General features: G+C 35.5%; 1 protein-coding gene, 1 long non-coding RNA gene and 1 pseudogene across 4 annotated transcripts in view; 2 read left to right on the top strand and 1 right to left on the bottom strand.

Moving 5' to 3' along the window:
* Positions 1–17,471, top strand: part of ATF7IP2 (activating transcription factor 7 interacting protein 2) — a 55,434-nt gene that overhangs the window by 15,068 nt on the left and 22,895 nt on the right. For both annotated transcript variants that reach the window (XM_082645647.1, XM_082645648.1), the window contains exons 4-6: positions 4,639–4,773; positions 5,329–5,427; positions 8,399–8,559. In XM_082645647.1, the coding sequence (XP_082501773.1) occupies positions 4,639–4,773; positions 5,329–5,427; positions 8,399–8,559 (395 nt within the window). The remainder of the gene's footprint in view (positions 1–4,638; positions 4,774–5,328; positions 5,428–8,398; positions 8,560–17,471) is intronic.
* Positions 1,795–3,291, top strand: LOC309817450 (tetratricopeptide repeat protein 1-like; annotated as a pseudogene). The gene is made up of 2 exons: positions 1,795–1,800; positions 2,237–3,291. The product of its transcript is annotated as a tetratricopeptide repeat protein 1-like (transcript).
* LOC309817382 overlaps positions 3,421–17,471 on the bottom strand; it is a 39,904-nt gene continuing 25,853 nt past the window's right edge. The window contains exon 3 of the long non-coding RNA XR_014296126.1: positions 3,421–3,521. This is a non-coding gene — a long non-coding RNA (uncharacterized lncRNA). The remainder of the gene's footprint in view (positions 3,522–17,471) is intronic.

Genomic DNA, 17,471 nt, shown 5'->3' with positions numbered 1-17,471 from the left:
TATCCTGCTGTTTCAGAAACAAAAACACTGTTTCTAAAACAGGCCATTACAATTACATAGTTACATGTTATATCAACATATAGTCACATAATAAATGGAAACCATTGAAAGACTCATGCAGAATCAGCTTAAAAGGTGAGTCAGTACTTCCCCTTTCTACCTCTTATTTTCTTCTGCAAGACCAAAGGAGACATTAATAAAAAATATGTAAATATTGTTTGCAGGGATGGGGTAGCGGAATTATGTTAAGCATGGATCTAGCTTAAGAGGTTGGGGATTGCAGCTGTGTTACTCCCAGTGATTAGTAGCTGAATTCAGAAATAAGTTCTGATATGGACATATAAATACAAAATTTAATCTTTGAACATTTTAATTTCACTGGCACAGAAAAATCAGGGTTTTCATTCACTACTATTATCTACCTCACAAAATACTTGGTCCAAGTTGACACAGAATATGGTCCTTCCCAGTGAGGTTTAAGGAATGCAGTTTATTTGTTATCCTCCCTCACCACTACCACCAGAAGCTTCTTAACATTGTCAGGTGACAGTGTGGGTTTTAGCTAATTCCTATCTTTTATCTGTCTCTCAGTAACTACCTCTCCCTCACTTGATATTTTAATTCCTGTCTGAACATTAACTCTCTAAACCACATCTTGTTTCTTTTTCTTGTTTGAATCCCAGTGGAATAGGGCCTCCCATTCCGACATTGTTCTTCTCTACTGAGAGAGTCCCAGAGCAGTTGACTCTTACCTTTTGACGTTTCAGAAGGATCTTGGCCTGGTTGATTCCAATTAAAAAACTGAAGTAGAGGGGTTTTTCTTCTGAAGTCCAAGTTGTTCACCCTACCCACCATTGCAGAAAGTTGAGGCAGATAGGGGAGATATATATATAGGCATACCTATATATATATACACACACACATACACATAATTTCCAGTTTTTCTCCAATCTTTAGGCCACTTTGCCTACCATCTGCAAATTGTAGCTAGGACTTTATCTGATTCCATAATTTTTGACACATTACCATCTGCAGAAGATATTTATGAGGTATTTGGTGGAGGTTATTTTATTTATTTATTTATTTTTGCGGTACGCGGGCCTCTCACTGTTGTGGCCTCTCCCGTTGTGGAGCACAGGCTCCGGATGCGCAGGCTCAGCAGCCATGGCTCACGGGCCCAGCCGCTCCACGGCATGTGGGATCTTCCCAGACCAGAGCACGAACCCGTGTCCCCTGCATCGGCAGGCGAACTCTCAACCACTGCGCCACCAGGGAAGCCCTGGTGGAGGTTATTGTGTCTTCCTTTTGTATGAAGAACATAACCACTAAATGAGAACAAATGTGTACTCTACACTAGAGGACTCATGCCTTAGTGGGCAGTTAGTCCAAAGTAACCAAGTTTTAAGAGTCTGCCTCCATCTGAATCACCAGGAGTACTTGTTTAAATTGTGGTGTCTTCAGCTCACTACTAACTGTTTTAAGCTTCTCTTTTCTCAGACTTACCTGATAAGAATCATTAGTGGTGCCAGGCCTCTTTTCAGGAAATTGTTTGGTGAATCAGGGTAGGTCCTAGGAATTTGTGAATTTAACAAGTATTCCATATGATTCTTCCTTACCAGGGAAGTTTGACGAACACTGTATGGCTTTTGCTTCTTAGCAAAACGGTATTTCCATATTCAAAACAGTTAAATATGTATTCCAAGATTCATCAGGGTATGAACTTCACGTATTGACCTCAGCCAGTGAACTGGCAAGCATGCAATAATCCATAAAAACCACATATGGGGACGGGTAATGGCTGTCAGTAAAATAGTATGATTTTCTGAGCACTTATTTACATAATACATACGTTTTGAGCAGTTATTAATCAGATATTTAAAAGTTGTGAGAGTACAAATGACAATCATGTCTAATAATGTTGAGAAACCACTGAAGAAATGTTAATGAAGAATTACAGAAGAAATCGAGTAGATGATAATGTTGAAGATCAAGAACAATTGGGAATGAAAAGGAAAAACCTTGGGAATAATCAAATAAAATGACTGAATATGACTAATCATCTAGGTGACATCAGTATAAAAGAGTTTAACATAGGGCGAAGAAGGTGAGGATGAGAGGAGCTGTGACGCTAGTTTCAGTTTCACCTCCCTCACTGATTCAGCATGGGGGAGAAGTCTGTAGGGTTCCAGAGGATGTGTTCAATGGTTTGAAAGTAACAGAGCTTCATGAAGCATAGTGTGTTGACCCTCCAGTGTCTAATGCCAAAGATCACCATTCCCAGAGCAAGCTGCTCAGTGATGTTGAGGCCCATCCCCAGGAGGACCAAGGAGAAGAGGAGTGCTTTCATGATGCAAGTGCCTCATTTGAGAAGGAGAAGCCAGGAGTGGACAAGGTTGAGAACAAACCTGATCGTGATGCGAATTCCTCTGAACTAGATGAAGAATACCTAATGGAACTGGAAAAAAACATGCCAGATGAAGAGAAAAAGAGAAGGAGAGAAGAGAGCTCTAGACTAAAGGAGGAGGGAAATGAGCAGTTTAAGAAAGGAGATTATATAGAAGCTGAAAGTACTTACAGTTGAGCCCTTCAGATGTGTCCATCCTCCTTCCAGAAAGACAGGTCCATTCTGCTTTCAAATAGAGCTGCTGCAAGGATGAAACAGGACAAGAAAGAGATGGCCATCAGTGACTGCAGCAAAGCAACTCAGTTAAACCCCAGCTATGTCAGGGCAATATTGAGGAGAGCAGAGTTGTATGAGAAGACTTGACAAGCTGGATGAAGCCCTGGAAGACTATAAATCCATACTAGAAAAAGATCTGTCAGTACATCAAGAGAAGCTTGTATGAGGTTACCTAAGCAAATTGAGGAACGTAATGAAAGACTAAAGGAAGATATGTTAGGTAAACTAAAAGATCTTGGGAACTTGGTTCTTTGGCCTTTTGGACTCTCCACAGAGAATTTCCAGATCAAACCGGATTCCTCTACTGGCTGCTACTCCATCAATTTTGTTCAAAATCCAAATAATAGCAAAGATAACAATGGCTTTTAAAGCTGGCTTGAAAATTGTATGCTGCCTGTGTTAGCAAGGGGAAAGGCTCTGCCAGTGTTTAACGTTTAACAGCATCTTATCTCAAAGACAGGCTATCTAGTAGAGGCCAGTGCTCCCTTCTCCCCCTTGTTTTATGATCAGGGTGAAACGCAGTTCCTGATGTAATGGGCCTAATTTGACTTCCATTTTAAGGTGGTGTCTGTGCAGCTGTTGCCTTGGTTCTGGCTGTTCTTTGTTTTGTCCGGGAGAAAGCCTGCTTGTCAAGGCTCACCTCCCCCAGCTCCACAAAAACAAGCCCAGCTGGAGTCTCCTGGGCCGAGCAAACCTGCTGGTCGGATACTGCCCAACCACGATCGATGGGGTCCCCACCTGCTGTTCCCTCAGCCCGATCACACGCACTGCCCAGGCTGCCTTGCGTGGGCTCAGACATCTCCTAATTTCCTCTGTGGTAATAAATGCTTTCTGTGACAGTCTGAAAAAAAAAAAAAGTTTAACATAGAAACTATGTGTTTCAGTTTTGAGCACCAAGAAAGATATTATGGGAAGATATAAATATTACTAATAAATACCTTAAATATATCATGACAGATTTTGTTATTAAGAGAGACTACCTACTCTGTTGTGAAAGTTGCTAAAAGGGGCATGTATATTGAGCAAACACCTGCAGTGGATATTTCTGAATGTATGGCTCAGCAGAGCCATTCATATCAGTAGGCATTGAGATTAATTATGCTACCTGAAAATAGGCCAACCTATTTTCTGAAAGCTAGCCAGATAATGAAATTCATTAATGTTTCATGTGCTAACTACTATAATCTGATAGAATAGCATGCATTATGCCAGATAGCATTAGTCACATAATTGCTTTTTTCAATTTTAACGATAAGTCATCCCCTCCCCCTGCAAAAAAAAAAACTAAAGGAGATTATCTTGCATATTTCTTTCTTTCATTTCAATTCAATGTTTTCCATTTTATGGAGCTCTTATGCATATTATCTTTTTATGTTCTTATGAAAATCCTATGAGCATCACTTGTTCAACATTGTATGACATCTACCCATTTGTGGACCAGGCAAATGAAGCTCAGAGATGTTGTGACTTCCCGAAGGTCATATACCTTGTTAATGGTGGGGTCAAGGCTCAAATTTTCATAATTTCCTTTCTGTCTACTACAGATCAACCAGCCATTTTCACTGGGCTCTGGTTTTCAGATAAGTGGAGTCCCTTTTTATAGAATACTAGGTTTCAGCTACGGTCATTAAAAAGTATAAATGGGATATATATAGACTTTTACTATTCTTTTAATTTGTGTTATGGAATTCAACCAAAACTGTAGGAAACTAAAATTAGCACTAGGAGAATAAATTTAATTTCTAACTTACCCATATATTTAAATATTAGATGTGTTCTGCTGAATTTGCTATTTAACTTTTATAAACCTTATTGACATAGTAATATAAATATATAAATAAAGTACCTTTTATTAGTTACAGTAAATCCAGAAAAGAGCAAAGCTGTTTTTAAGAAGTAGAAAATAAAATTGCTTTTAAATTTGAAACGTGGAGTGTTTTGGTTTTTTAAAATTCTAGGTCAGACATTTGATTCGACAGGAGATCTGTAGTATAAATTACAAACCGTTTGATAACAAACTGAAAGAATTGACTGAACGCATTGGGAAGACACAGTGCAGGAGTAAACATGAAGCAATAGCTGATGAACTCTTTGTAAGTTTCTAATTTCATTTATTTCATTTGAGTCCTTTTAAAAAGTAGAATTTAATGATATTTTACATGTTAGGAAAGGAAAACAGTAAAGGTGGACCCAAATCTGATCCCTGGCTGCAACCCTGATGTGCTATACCATTGATAATATAAGTTATTATATCTCAGCTGTATTGGCCCTTGAGAAATACTTGTAGAACTATCAGCCATTCTGTGTCAGTTCAAAATATATTCTATATTAGAGCTTGTATAACCTGTTTCAAACTTTCTTTAGGTTTTTTGTTTTGTTTTACTCTTCTAGGGTTACTTGCTAATTGGTGTTTCTACCAACATTAATTTTATTGTGAACCAATTAGAAGTTTGATTTTTTTAATCTTCTATTCTTGAACATCTTATACTAGATCAAACCTGATTTAAATGTTTGGCTTACATAAGAATTTCTCATTTGGTGGATGCCTAAGTCTCACAAAATTACACTGGCAAATAGTTTTCTCTCCATCTCTATATGATACATTATTTGGTACTCTGGTTTTGTACTTATTTGTTTTTCTCTTCTAGACAAAAGTAACAAAACTTGAAAGACGTGTTAAAACAGTAATGTTATCTCAAAGGAATTGTGTGGAACCAAACGTGGTATCCAGCAATACAGCTTGTAAGGTTGGTAAAAACGTATAGAGTTTTAATAACTTACTTGCCCCACATTATAAGTAGTTGGATTGTAAGAGCAGAATATACTTCCAACAAAGACATAGGTTTAAAAGACAATAAATTTATACTTAGAATGTTCCTCTCACTCTATCTCTGGAGAAGATACCCTCAGATAGCCAAAAGTAAATGCCACCTGTATTTATTTCATAAAGTGAGTAGCGAGGTGATTTGTGATTGCCTGTACTGCCTCCCTCCCCACCATTTTATCATGATGAAAAATTTCAAACATAGAAAAGCTGAATTTTACAGTGAACGCTTGTATAATCAACGTCTAACTTCTACCTTTACTATTTTAATATATTTATTTTTGTCATGTATCTGCCAGTCTACTCATCCCCTAAGCCATCTTTATATTTGGTACATTCATAAGTACTAACGTATTTTGTATCAAAATACACTTTGCAGTGTACACCTCCAAAATATTTCAGCATGGGTATCATTAAGTAGAGTTTAGTATCTGTTTATATTTTTTATATAAAATTTGAAATAATCATAAGTATACATTCACTGAATGTTTTCTTGTGTCTTTATTTCCTTTAGTATCATATTTGTGCTAGCCTCAATAAATCAATTGGGAAGCATTTCCTTCCCTGTTTTCTGAAAGTTTGTGTAGGATTTTTATTACTTCCTTAAATGTTTGATAGAATCCACCTCTGAAAACTATCTGGGCAAGGACCTTTCTTTGTAGGAAGACTTTTTCCTGAAAATATAATTCTTTTATAGGTATAAAGCAATTCAGATTTTCCTATTTCATTTTGTGTATCAGTTTTGTAAGTTATCTTAGCAAGGAATTTGTCCATTTTATCTAAGTTGATGATTTTGTTGGCATAAAGTTATTGATAAAATTCCCTTGTCCTTTTAACCTTTGTAGATCTGTAGTGATATACTCTATTTTGTTTCTGATACTAGTATAATCTATGTTTTCTTTTTTTCTTGATCAGTCTTACTTTGGATATAATTTGTTCTTTTTCCAGCTTCTTAAGAGACAAAGCATTAATTTTTAACCTTTTCTACTAGAAAACATTTAAAGCTATAAATTTCTTCTAAGCACTGCTCTTTCTACGCACCTTCTAAGCATCTTCTTAATGCTTATATTATGTACTTCTCAGTGTAGAGAGTATAATATAATCTGTATTATATTGTATTTTTGTTTTCCATCAGTTCAAAATAATTTCCAGTTTCCCTTATGGTATTGTTCTTTGACTCATGGGTTATTTAGAAGGATATGTTTAATTTCCACACATTTCTAGGTATCTTATTTTTATTGATATCTAATTTCATTTTGGTCAGAGAACATACTGTGTAAAATTGCAACATTGAGAGTTATTGACACTTATTTTATAGCCCAAGATATGCTTTCCCTTGGTGAATGTTTCATGTACACTTGAAAAGAATATTGGGTATAATATTCTATAAATGTCGCTTCTGTGCTAATTGTGTCAAGATGGTTGATAGTGGTGAATCATGGCCCCCAAAAGATGTCCACGACCTAATCCCCGGAACCTGTGAGTATGTTACTTAATGTGCTAAAAGAAGCTTATAGATGGGAAGATTATCCTGGTGGGCTCAATATATAATCACAAGGGTCCTTATAAAAAGGAGTCAAGAAGGTTAAAGACAAGATGGAAATGGGACAATGAAAGCAGAGGTTGGATGATTGCACTGAAGATGGAGGCAAGGGCTACAAGCCAAGGAATGCTGGCAGCTTCTAGAAGCTGGAAAAAAGGAAACAGATTTTTCCCCTGAAGCCTCCAGAAGGTATGCAGCCCTGCTAACAACTTGATCTTAATGAAACTGATTTCAAACTTCTGGCCTTCAGAAGTGTGACGGAATAAATTTCTGTTGTTTTAAACCACCCAGTTTGTGGTAATTTGTTATCGCAGCCTCAGGAAACTAATATAGAATGTGGTAACAGGAAGTATGGCATGCTGTTGTAACAGATACCTAAAAATGTGGAAGTGGATTTGGAATGGTAGAGGCTGGAAGAATATTAAGGAGCATGATTTTTCAAAAGCCTGGATTGCCTTGAACAGACTCTTAGTATTATAGAAATATAGATGATAAAGTCTGCAAGTGAGGGCTCAGGAGGAAATGAGGAACATCGTAGAGAAACCCTGTATAGTCTAAGAGAATACCTAAATCTTCATAAACTGTTGGTAGAAATACGGATATTTAAAAGCACTGTTGGTGAGGACTCAAAAGAGGAACATGTTATTGGAAATTGGGGAGGGGATGGGGTTCTTGTTACATAGTAGCAGGAAGCTTAGCTGAAATGTGACCTACAGTGATATGGAAAGCAGAATTTGTAAGTGATAAACTTGCATGTTTATTAGGCTGATGAGATTTTTGACCAAAGTGTTGAAGGCTTGGCTTGGTTTCTTGCTTCTTACAGTAAAATGTGAGAGAGAAGAGATAAATTGAAGGAGAAACTATTTAGCAAAAAGGAACCAGGATTTGATTTGGGAAATTCTTAGCCTATCCAAAATTCATCAACTAGAAGAGCAAGTTGGAAAATTGATTTATTTCTGGTCTTCACTCTTACTAGAAGTATAACAAAAGTAAAAGTTTCCTTGTTGAAGTCTAATGTTTATTCCTAAAATTTAGTATAATAGGAATAAAATGTTGTCTAAGTACTTAGGTATTTGTTTCTCCTTCTTACCGTTCAAGCTAGGAAGTTGATTTGTGCTGTCATTATTTTTATTTCTTTTGAAGTATTTTTTAAAATTCATTTTGGCAGAGTAACTGCAATCATGGTCATCAGCCACTGATATACATATAATTTAATATATGTTTTACCGTGTGTATGCAAGAATATTTTGAGAACACTTTCCAAGTGGAATTTTAACCTATCATCAATTTTGTTGGAAGAGCACAATTGGTAACCCTCCCCTCAACTGCTTTTTCCTTACCCAACTAACAGGTTGCAAATTCAGAGACTATGAATTTGGATAAGAATCCAGAGTCAGTTAATAGTCCACAGGAAAGAAAAACTTCTGTGAACTCTGAACCTTCTAACCCTTCAGAAAAAGCAAGTGAAAAGATTAATTTGTCACGGGAACATAATGAGGCTGTTTCTGAAAGGTAGGCATTTCTATAAAAATGCATAAACTTACTTATCTAAATATGTTTGTAAACACATATACTCAATTAAGCATAAAATAGCTTAAAGCGTCATATTTATATGAATGCTATTTTTGTCCATTATGAAGAAATTGGTTCTCAGAAGCTTTTATTGTTGTTTTAACTGTACTAAATAAAATTTTGAATTGGTTAGGTGATCAGGTTTTTCATTGTGATGCTTTCCATCTTTGGTATGGCAACTGGAGTGATCAACTGGATCACTCCAGTAGTTTCCACTTCTACACATGGAAGAATCAAGGCCCTATGAAACCGTGGTTTTAAAGAATTACACAGAGGAGTAAGATTAGGAGAAAAGTGTCTAAAATTAGTTCCCTGCATGTTGAAAGTAGTATCATGATAACTTCAAACTATAGTGAATAGGTTAACTTATTTGTCTGATTGATCACAAAGCAGCTGAGACACCTAATCTCCAGTCTAGTCTAATAGAAGGTTTGGGGCTGATAGGGAAGAAGTAGTTTAGTTTAACAAAGACGCTTGATTGGTGATCCTGGCCTGGAATTGATGTTCAAGGATAGGGGGATGGGGACATTTTAATGAATTCTCTTGACTGGTGATTCTCAACAGTTTTGGAGCTTTATAATATTATTTATTTATTCTTAACATTTCACTCCTTAAAATGTCCTATGGTTTTGCTTTTATATGTTAAATTATACATCAGCTTTTAAAAAGAGGAAAATTTATAACCAAAAATAAGTGAATTAAATGATGGCCATTGTTTGAAGGACACCACTCTTTTCCCCAAATAACTATGCATACTCAAGGATGCTATAAAACGAAAGAGAAGCATTACAGATCTACACCATTTACAGGAGATTCTTGGTATTTGGGAATTCACATGCAGTTCTGGCTCTTCAGAAGAAACCCTAATATTCCATGATATTGAGGCCAGCATTTTAGTTTTGAGCCAGGAAGCTGCTGTGAAGAAGGCATTTATTTAGTTGACAAAGGAAAGAGTCACATTTCAGTGAGTGTTTGCTGTTACCACTTATTGATGCCTGTGCTGAAACTCATAAAGTGACAAAAAAGAAAAATGCTGTTGATGGAAGTGAAAAAGTGAAGACGCCATTAAAGTAACATTTTATAGACTAATATGTTAACTTTATCAGTGGCTTATACCCATGATATGAACAATTCACCTCGTGCTCTATAATGAAGGAAGAATGTGCAATTTATGAAACTGTTTCAGGCAGCACTGTCAGCCCATGGTGAGTGTGAGAATAGGTGTAACAGTTGTGTAACTTGACCCTGATGAGTAGGTTCAGTGGTGAATTTTATAAAACATTTAAGAAAGAAACAATACCAGTTTTAAACTATCCCAAAGAATAAAAAAGAGGGAATATTCTTCATTTTATGAGACTAGATGCTAAAATTTGGTATAACTCTAATACTTTGATAATAAAATCCATTTAAAAATTTTACAGAAATGGAAATTACAGTTTACTTTTACCCACAAAATAGATGCAGATATCCTAAACAGAAACTAGTAAACCAAATTCAACAGTCTATAATTATAAAGTTGAGTTTGTTCCAGGAATGCTGCAACATTGGTTTAACAATAGCAAGTCAACTTACATAATGTGCCAGGAGAAGAGTCATCATCAGCTCAAAATAGATGTAGGATTTTATAAAATACATGTTTATGATTAAAAAGAAATTCTTGGCAAACTTGGGATAGGAGGTACCTTCCTTAATTTGATAAAGAGTATAAAAACCCTAAAACAAATCTGATAGTGAAATATTGGAAATATTCCCTTTGAGATAAAAATAGAAGGATGCCTGCTGTTACCACTTTAAGGTTATACTGGATATCTTAGCTAATGCAAAAATGCAGAAAAACAAAAGAAAAATATAAAAGATTCAAAAGAAGAAACAATAAATATTACTATTCCTAGATGATTGGGGGTATATATGTAGGAAATCCAAAGGAATTTACAGATAAATTATTAGGATTAATAAGAGTTTAGCAAGATTGCTAAACTCAAACATATAAGAAATCAATTGTATTCCTATAAGATATAAAAAATTAGGAAATGAAAAAATTTTAAACATATAATAGTATTAAATGTATCAAGTACCTAGAAATATAATTAACGAGGCATGTAATAACTCTGAAGAAAATTATAAAACTTAGAGATATTGAAGAAGAATTCATTGGAGAAACATACTATGTTTATGGTTTGGACAATACAGTATTAAAAATGTTTTTACTTTTGTTCAAATTAATTTATAGAGGACAGTTTCAGTCAGTTTCCCAGTGTGTAATTTTATGGAACTTGACAAGCTGATTTCATTCGAAAATGTATACATAAATGCAATGGGTTAAGAGGCCAAAATACCCTTTAAGTAGAGAAACAGAATGGAAGGAATTTGCCATCAGATGTCAGGACATTATGAAACTGCAGTAATTAGGATAATGTGATATTGGCAAGTGCTAGACAATAGAGCTGTGTAACAGAGAATCCAGAAACCTATACCTATATGTATATGTGATTTGTGTTGGAGATTGTATGGCAGATCATTTGGGAAATGATTGACTTTAGTAAATTCATATTGCTATTCATATTGTGAGGAATATAAAAGAAATTGGATCCCTGAGTCCAATCCCTGTACATCAGTCTCAAGTGAATTAAGGAACTAAATATCTAAAGGAAAATTTTGAAGCTTTTAGAAGGTAACATAAAATGTCTTCATGAACTTCGGATAAGGAAAGATATCTTCAGACACAAATACCCTTGCCATAAAAGAAAAAAAATGATCAATTTTACCACATTAAAATTAGAAACTTCTTTTCTCAAAAGGCACTATATAGTGAGAAGACAGGCCATCGAGTGGGAGAAGATACTTGCAGCACATATAACCTATAGAGGACTAGTACCTAGAATATATATAAAGAGCTTCAACAAATCAATGAGTAAAAGCCAAATAATGCAAAAGAAAAATGGGCAAAAGACTTGTACATCTACTTCACAAAAGAGGAATTCCAAATGGCCAATAAACATATGAAAAGGTGCTCATCTTCACTAGTAATCAGGGAAATGCAAATTAAAACCACAATGAGATACCATTTCATATCAGGTAAGGAAAAGTAAAACATTTTAAAATCTGACAATACCAGGTATTGGTGAGGTTTTGAAATAAAGGGAATTGGTTTTAATATTTTGTTGGGTGAGTAAATTGGTATAGTACTTTAGAAAAAATTTGGCATTATCTAGAAATATTGAAGATCTGAATATCCTTTGACCTAGCAGTCAATATCATTACTTTGTACAGTCATTCATTTAGAGTTGCCCAAATACAGTTGACTCTTGAACAACAAGGTTTTGAACTACTCGAGTCTACTTGTATACATGGATTTTTTTCAATAAATATAGTACCTATAAACAAATAATTTCTTTTTCACATTTTCTTTTCATTTTTGATGTCTAATGTTTGTAATACATATAACATCTATGGTATTTGTATCATTAGGACAATATTGATGTAGGTACTGATGATTCATCTTGTAAACAGACAACATAAACTTACAGTATCAATAAATAGAGGACACTACTGTAACTGTATTTTCCTTATGATTTTCTTAATATTTTTTTCTACCTTTATTGTAAGAACACAGTATATAATATATATAACATACAAAGTATGTGTTAATCAACTATTTATATTACCAGTAAGCCTTCTGGTCAACAGTAGGCTATTACTAGTTTTGGGGTGAGTCAAAAGTTACACTTGGATTTTCTAATGCCTTCATTGTGCAAGGGTCAAGTGTATTTACCCTTTCTGTTGCTCTTTATTTCTTTCTGTATTTCCATCTGGGATAATTTTTCATCTGCCTGAAGAATTCCATTTATTATTTATTTTTAAAATTCTGCGCAGGATAAACTTTGTTCTTATTTGTCTGGAAATAACTTCATTTTGTCTTTATTTTTAAAGGATATTTCAACATAAGTATTGAATTATAGGTTGGCAGTTATTTTTAGCACTTTCAAGATGTCATTACATTGTTTTCTGGCTTTTATAATTTCTGTGGAAAAGTTAGATATCCATCTTCTTGTTCCTTCTTTGAGGATGGTGTCTATTTGTCTAGCTGCTTTCAAGATAGTCTATATATTTTTGGTTTTCATCAGTATATTCTATGATGCTGGTGGTGGGGGGGATTAATTTATCCTAATTGGGGCTCATAGTTTTTCTTGAATCTGTGACTTCATGTCTTTCATTATCTTTGGAAAATTCTTGGCTATTATCTTTTTAGATATTCTGCACTATTCTATCTCTTCTCCCCTTCTGGTATTCCAATTATTCTCTTCTGTGTACACTCCATCTATTTTGTTCTCCATGCTTTTGTCTGGATATTTTCTACAATTTTCTAGTTTATTCTCTCTTTAGCTGTATCCAAGTAGCTGTTAAACTCATGTATTTAGTTCTTAGTTTCAGCTTTTTAAATTTTCCACTCTCCTCTTTTCATTGGATCCATTTTCTCTCCATTATTATAACTCTAGAGAAAGCCAGGAGGCTTTATAATTGTTTCTTCTGATACCCCAAGTGTTGAAGGAATTAGTGCCACTACTAACTTTCTGTGTCTATAGTCATGGTTCGATTTAGAAGTTTAAGCATTTTGTTTTTAGACTGTGAAGAAAATGGGAAAGGCAGTAACAGCTGAGCTGAAGAAGCTCATAGAAGAGAAGGCCTGTGGACCAGAACACATATTTGATGAAGAAGGAACTTGCTTAAATAGAAAGAAAATGCTTTCATATGCAATCTTTTCCAAAGAGGAAAAGTAAGCATCAAGGTCTAAGGCACCCAAGAACAGACCACTTCACCAGTGTTGATAGAATGAAACATTAATATTGTCTGAAAAATAAGTCTTGCATTGAATTTCATGTGAAGAAATGTTTACAGAGATACAAAGGAGAAAAAAGTAGTTACCAGCCACAGTATTATAAGAAATTTTCTACTGTTTTTCATGTGCTCCTTCCTACTCATTATTAACACTTATTTAATCTTACGTTTATGACATATCCCTCTTTAACAGATCAGGAAACCAAGTTTCATGCCCCCCAAACACTGAGCTAGTAAATGGCAGAGCCAGGATTTAGACCTAGACAGTTTTGTCTCCAGATCCCATGTATTGAACTATGTACTACATTATAATGTTACCTGGAGAATTTTAATTACTGATTTTAGACACAGAAGCTTTTCTCCAAGGTAGAATACAAGTAGAAGAATAGATGCATCTAGAAGACCACGAAAATCATCAGTGTGTTCAGTTTTCCTCCCAGATATGGTTCATTAAAAAAAGAGCCATCATTGGAAGCAGTCAGTGGAACAGTTTCATGAAAGTTATGTATCATTAAATGCTCATGGAATTCCAATCTTTAGTGTGTAGATGTATAAATGAATTTCTCAGGATAAGCATTAGCTTTACATACATACATAGACAAATAATTTTTAAAATAAAGTTAATTGACCTATAATACCTACTGAAAACTGCACAAACAGTAAATGTATAGTTTGGTGAATTTTGACAAAGTAAACACATTTTGTAATTATCACCCAGATCAAAAACAACACCAATGGCATCTGTTCTGCCTCATGCCAGTCACAAGTCCCACCCCTACCACACTGACTTCAGTAAACATAATCCTAACCTCTAACACCACAAGTTGTTTTTGTTTACTTTTCACCTTTATATAAATGGAATCATACTCAATGAACTCTTTGGTGTCTTGCCTCTTTTGCCCAACTTTATGTGTTGAGAGATTCATGCATGCTGTTACTTAGTAACAATAATTTGATCATTCTCATTGCTATATAATGTCCATCATATGAATATACCACAACTTATTCCATTCACAACTGTTGATGGACATCTGATTTATTTGAAGATTGGGGAAATTATGATTAGTGCTGCTATGAACATTCCTTTGCATGTTTGTTGGTGAATGTACATAGATAAATTTCTGTTGGACTTTTGACTGGAAGTGGAATTGGTAGGTCATAGGGTATGTGTATTTTCAGGTTTAATAGATACTACTAAATACTTTACCAAAGAAGTTGTATCAACTTACACTCCCAATGAGAGTATATGAGGTTTTCGTTATTCTATATCCTTGCCAACACTTGGTATTATCTGCCTTTTTCACTTTAGCCACACTGGCATGTTTATACCATAACATACAGGCATGCCTTGTTTCTTTGTGCTTTGCTTTATTTTGCTTCACAGATATTGTGGTTTTTTACAAATTGAAGGTTTATGGCAACCCTGCGTCAATTCTGTTGGCACCATTTTTCCAATAGCATTTGCTCACTTTGTGTCACAGTTTGGCAATTCTCACAATATTTTTTTTTCCTCACAATATTTCAAACTTTTCCATTATGATTTGTCATGGTGATCTGTGATCAGTGATCTTTGATGTCACTATTGTACTTTTTTGGGGTTGCCACAAACCACACCCATATAAGACAGCAACTTAATAAATGTGTGCATTCTGACTGCTCCACTGACCTCATCTGTCTCCCTTTCCTCAGGCCTCCCTACTCCCTGAGACATAACAGTATTGAAATTAGGCCAGTTAATAACCTTACAATGGTCTCTAAATGTTTAAGTGAAAGAAGACCTACATGTCTCTCACTTCAAGTCAAAAGCTAGAAATTAAGCTTAGTGAGGAGGGCATGTTGAAAGCTGAGATAAGCCAAAAGCTAGGCCTGTTGCGCCAAATAGTTAGCCAAGTTGTGAATGCAAAGGAAAAGTTCTTGAAGGAAATTAAAAGTGCTACTCCAGAACACGTGAATGATAAGAAAGTGAAATAGCCTTATTATTGATATAGAGAGAGTTTAAGGTCAAACCAGCCACAGCATTCCCTTAAGCCAAAGCTTAGTCCAGAGCAAGGCTCAAACTCTTCAATTCTGTGAAGGCTTAGAGTGATGAGGAGGAAGCTGCAGAAAAAAAAAGTTTGCAGAGGTTGGTTCATGAAGTTTAAGGTAAGAAGCCATCTCCATAACATAAAAGTGCAATGTAACACAGCAAATGCTGATGTAGAAGCTGCAGCAGGCTATTCAGAAGATCTACCAAAGATAATTAATGAAAGTGGTTACATTAAACAAGATTTTCAGTGTAGAAGAAACAACCTTACATAGCAAGAAGATACCATCTAGGACTTTCATAGCTGCATAGAAGTCAATGCCTGGCTTCAAACTTCAAAGAACAGGCTGACTCTCTTTTTGAGGGCTAGTGCAGCTGGTGACTTTTAGGTTGAAGCCAGTACTCATTTACCATTCCAAAAATCTTAGGGCCCTTAAGAATTATGCTAAATCTGCTTTGCCTGTGCTATATAAGTAGAACAACAATGCCTGGCTGACAGCACATCCAGGCTTGAATTACTGAATATTTTACTCAACTGAATGTTTGAGACCTACTGCTCAGAAAAAAGATTAGTCTCAAAATTTACTGCTCAAAGGGGACTTCCCTGGTGGCGCAGTGGTTAAGAATCTGCCTGCCAGTGCAGGGGACACGGGTTCAATCCCTGGTCTGGGAAGATCCCACATGCCACGGAGCAACTAAGCTCATGTCCCACAACTACTAAAACCCGCATGCCTAGAGCCCAGAGCCTGAGCTCCGCAACAGAAGACGCCACCGAAATGAGAAGACCACACGCCACGATGAAGAGTAGCCCCCGCTCACCACAACTAGAGAAAGCCCATGCCCAGCAACAAAGACCCAGTGCAGCCAAAAATAAATAAATTTATTTTAAAAAAATTTACTGCTCATTGACAATGCACCTGGCCACCCAAGAGCTCTGATGGAGATATACAATGAGATTATTGTTGTTTTCATGCCTGCTAACACAACATCCTTTCTGTAGCCCATGGGTCGAGTAATTTCAACTTTCAAGCTTATTATTTTAAGTACTTTGTAAAGCTGTTGCTGCCATAGATAGTGATTCCTTCAATGGATCTGAGCAAAGTAATTTGAAAACCTTCTGGAAAGGATTCACCATTCTAGATATATTAAGAACATTCATGATTCATAGCAAGAGGTCAAAAGATTAACAGAAGTGTGGAAGAGGTTTACTCTAACCTTCATGGATGACTTTGAGAGGTTCAAGACTTCAGTGGAGGAAGTAACTGCAGATGTGGTAGAAATAGCAAGAGAACTAGAACTAGAAGTGGAGCCTGAAGGTGACTGAATTGCTGTAATCTCATGATAAACTTTAACGGATGAGCAAAGAAAGTGGTTTCTTCAGATGGAATCTATTCTTGATGAAGATCCTGTGAAGACTGTTGAAGTGACAACAGAGGATTTAGAACATTACATAAACTTAGTTGATAAAGCAGTGGTTGGGTTTAAGAAGATTGACTCAAACTTTGAAAGAAGTTTTACTGTGGGTAAAATGCTATCAAACAGCATTGCATGCTGCAGAAAACCAAGCACTTGTGAAAGGATGAGTTATTTCATGCAGCAAATTTCATTGTCTTATTCTAAGAAATTGCCAGAGCCACCCCAGCCGTCAGCAACCACCACCCTGATCAGTCAGCAGCCATCAGCATCAACACAAGACCATCCATCAACAAAAAGATTACAACTTACTGAAGGCTCAGATGATGGTTAGCATTTTTTAGCAATGAAATATTTTAAAATTAAGGTATGTATTTTTTTTTTTAGACAATGCTATTGCACACTTAATAGACTGTAGTATACAGCACAGTATAGTATAGTAAACATAACTTTTGTATGCACTGGGAAATCAAATTCAAGTGATTCATTTTATTGAGATATTTGCTTAATATTGTTGTGGTTTGGAATCAAACCCACAATATCTCTGAGGTATGCCTATATTCGTTTTAATTTGTTTCCT

This window comes from Mesoplodon mirus (genome assembly GCF_964341445.2).
Source record: "Mesoplodon mirus genome assembly, chromosome: 15".
NCBI lineage: Eukaryota > Metazoa > Chordata > Mammalia > Artiodactyla > Ziphiidae > Mesoplodon > Mesoplodon mirus.
Note: the sequence above shows the minus strand (reverse complement) of the source record. Positions and strands in the feature narration are given on the sequence as shown.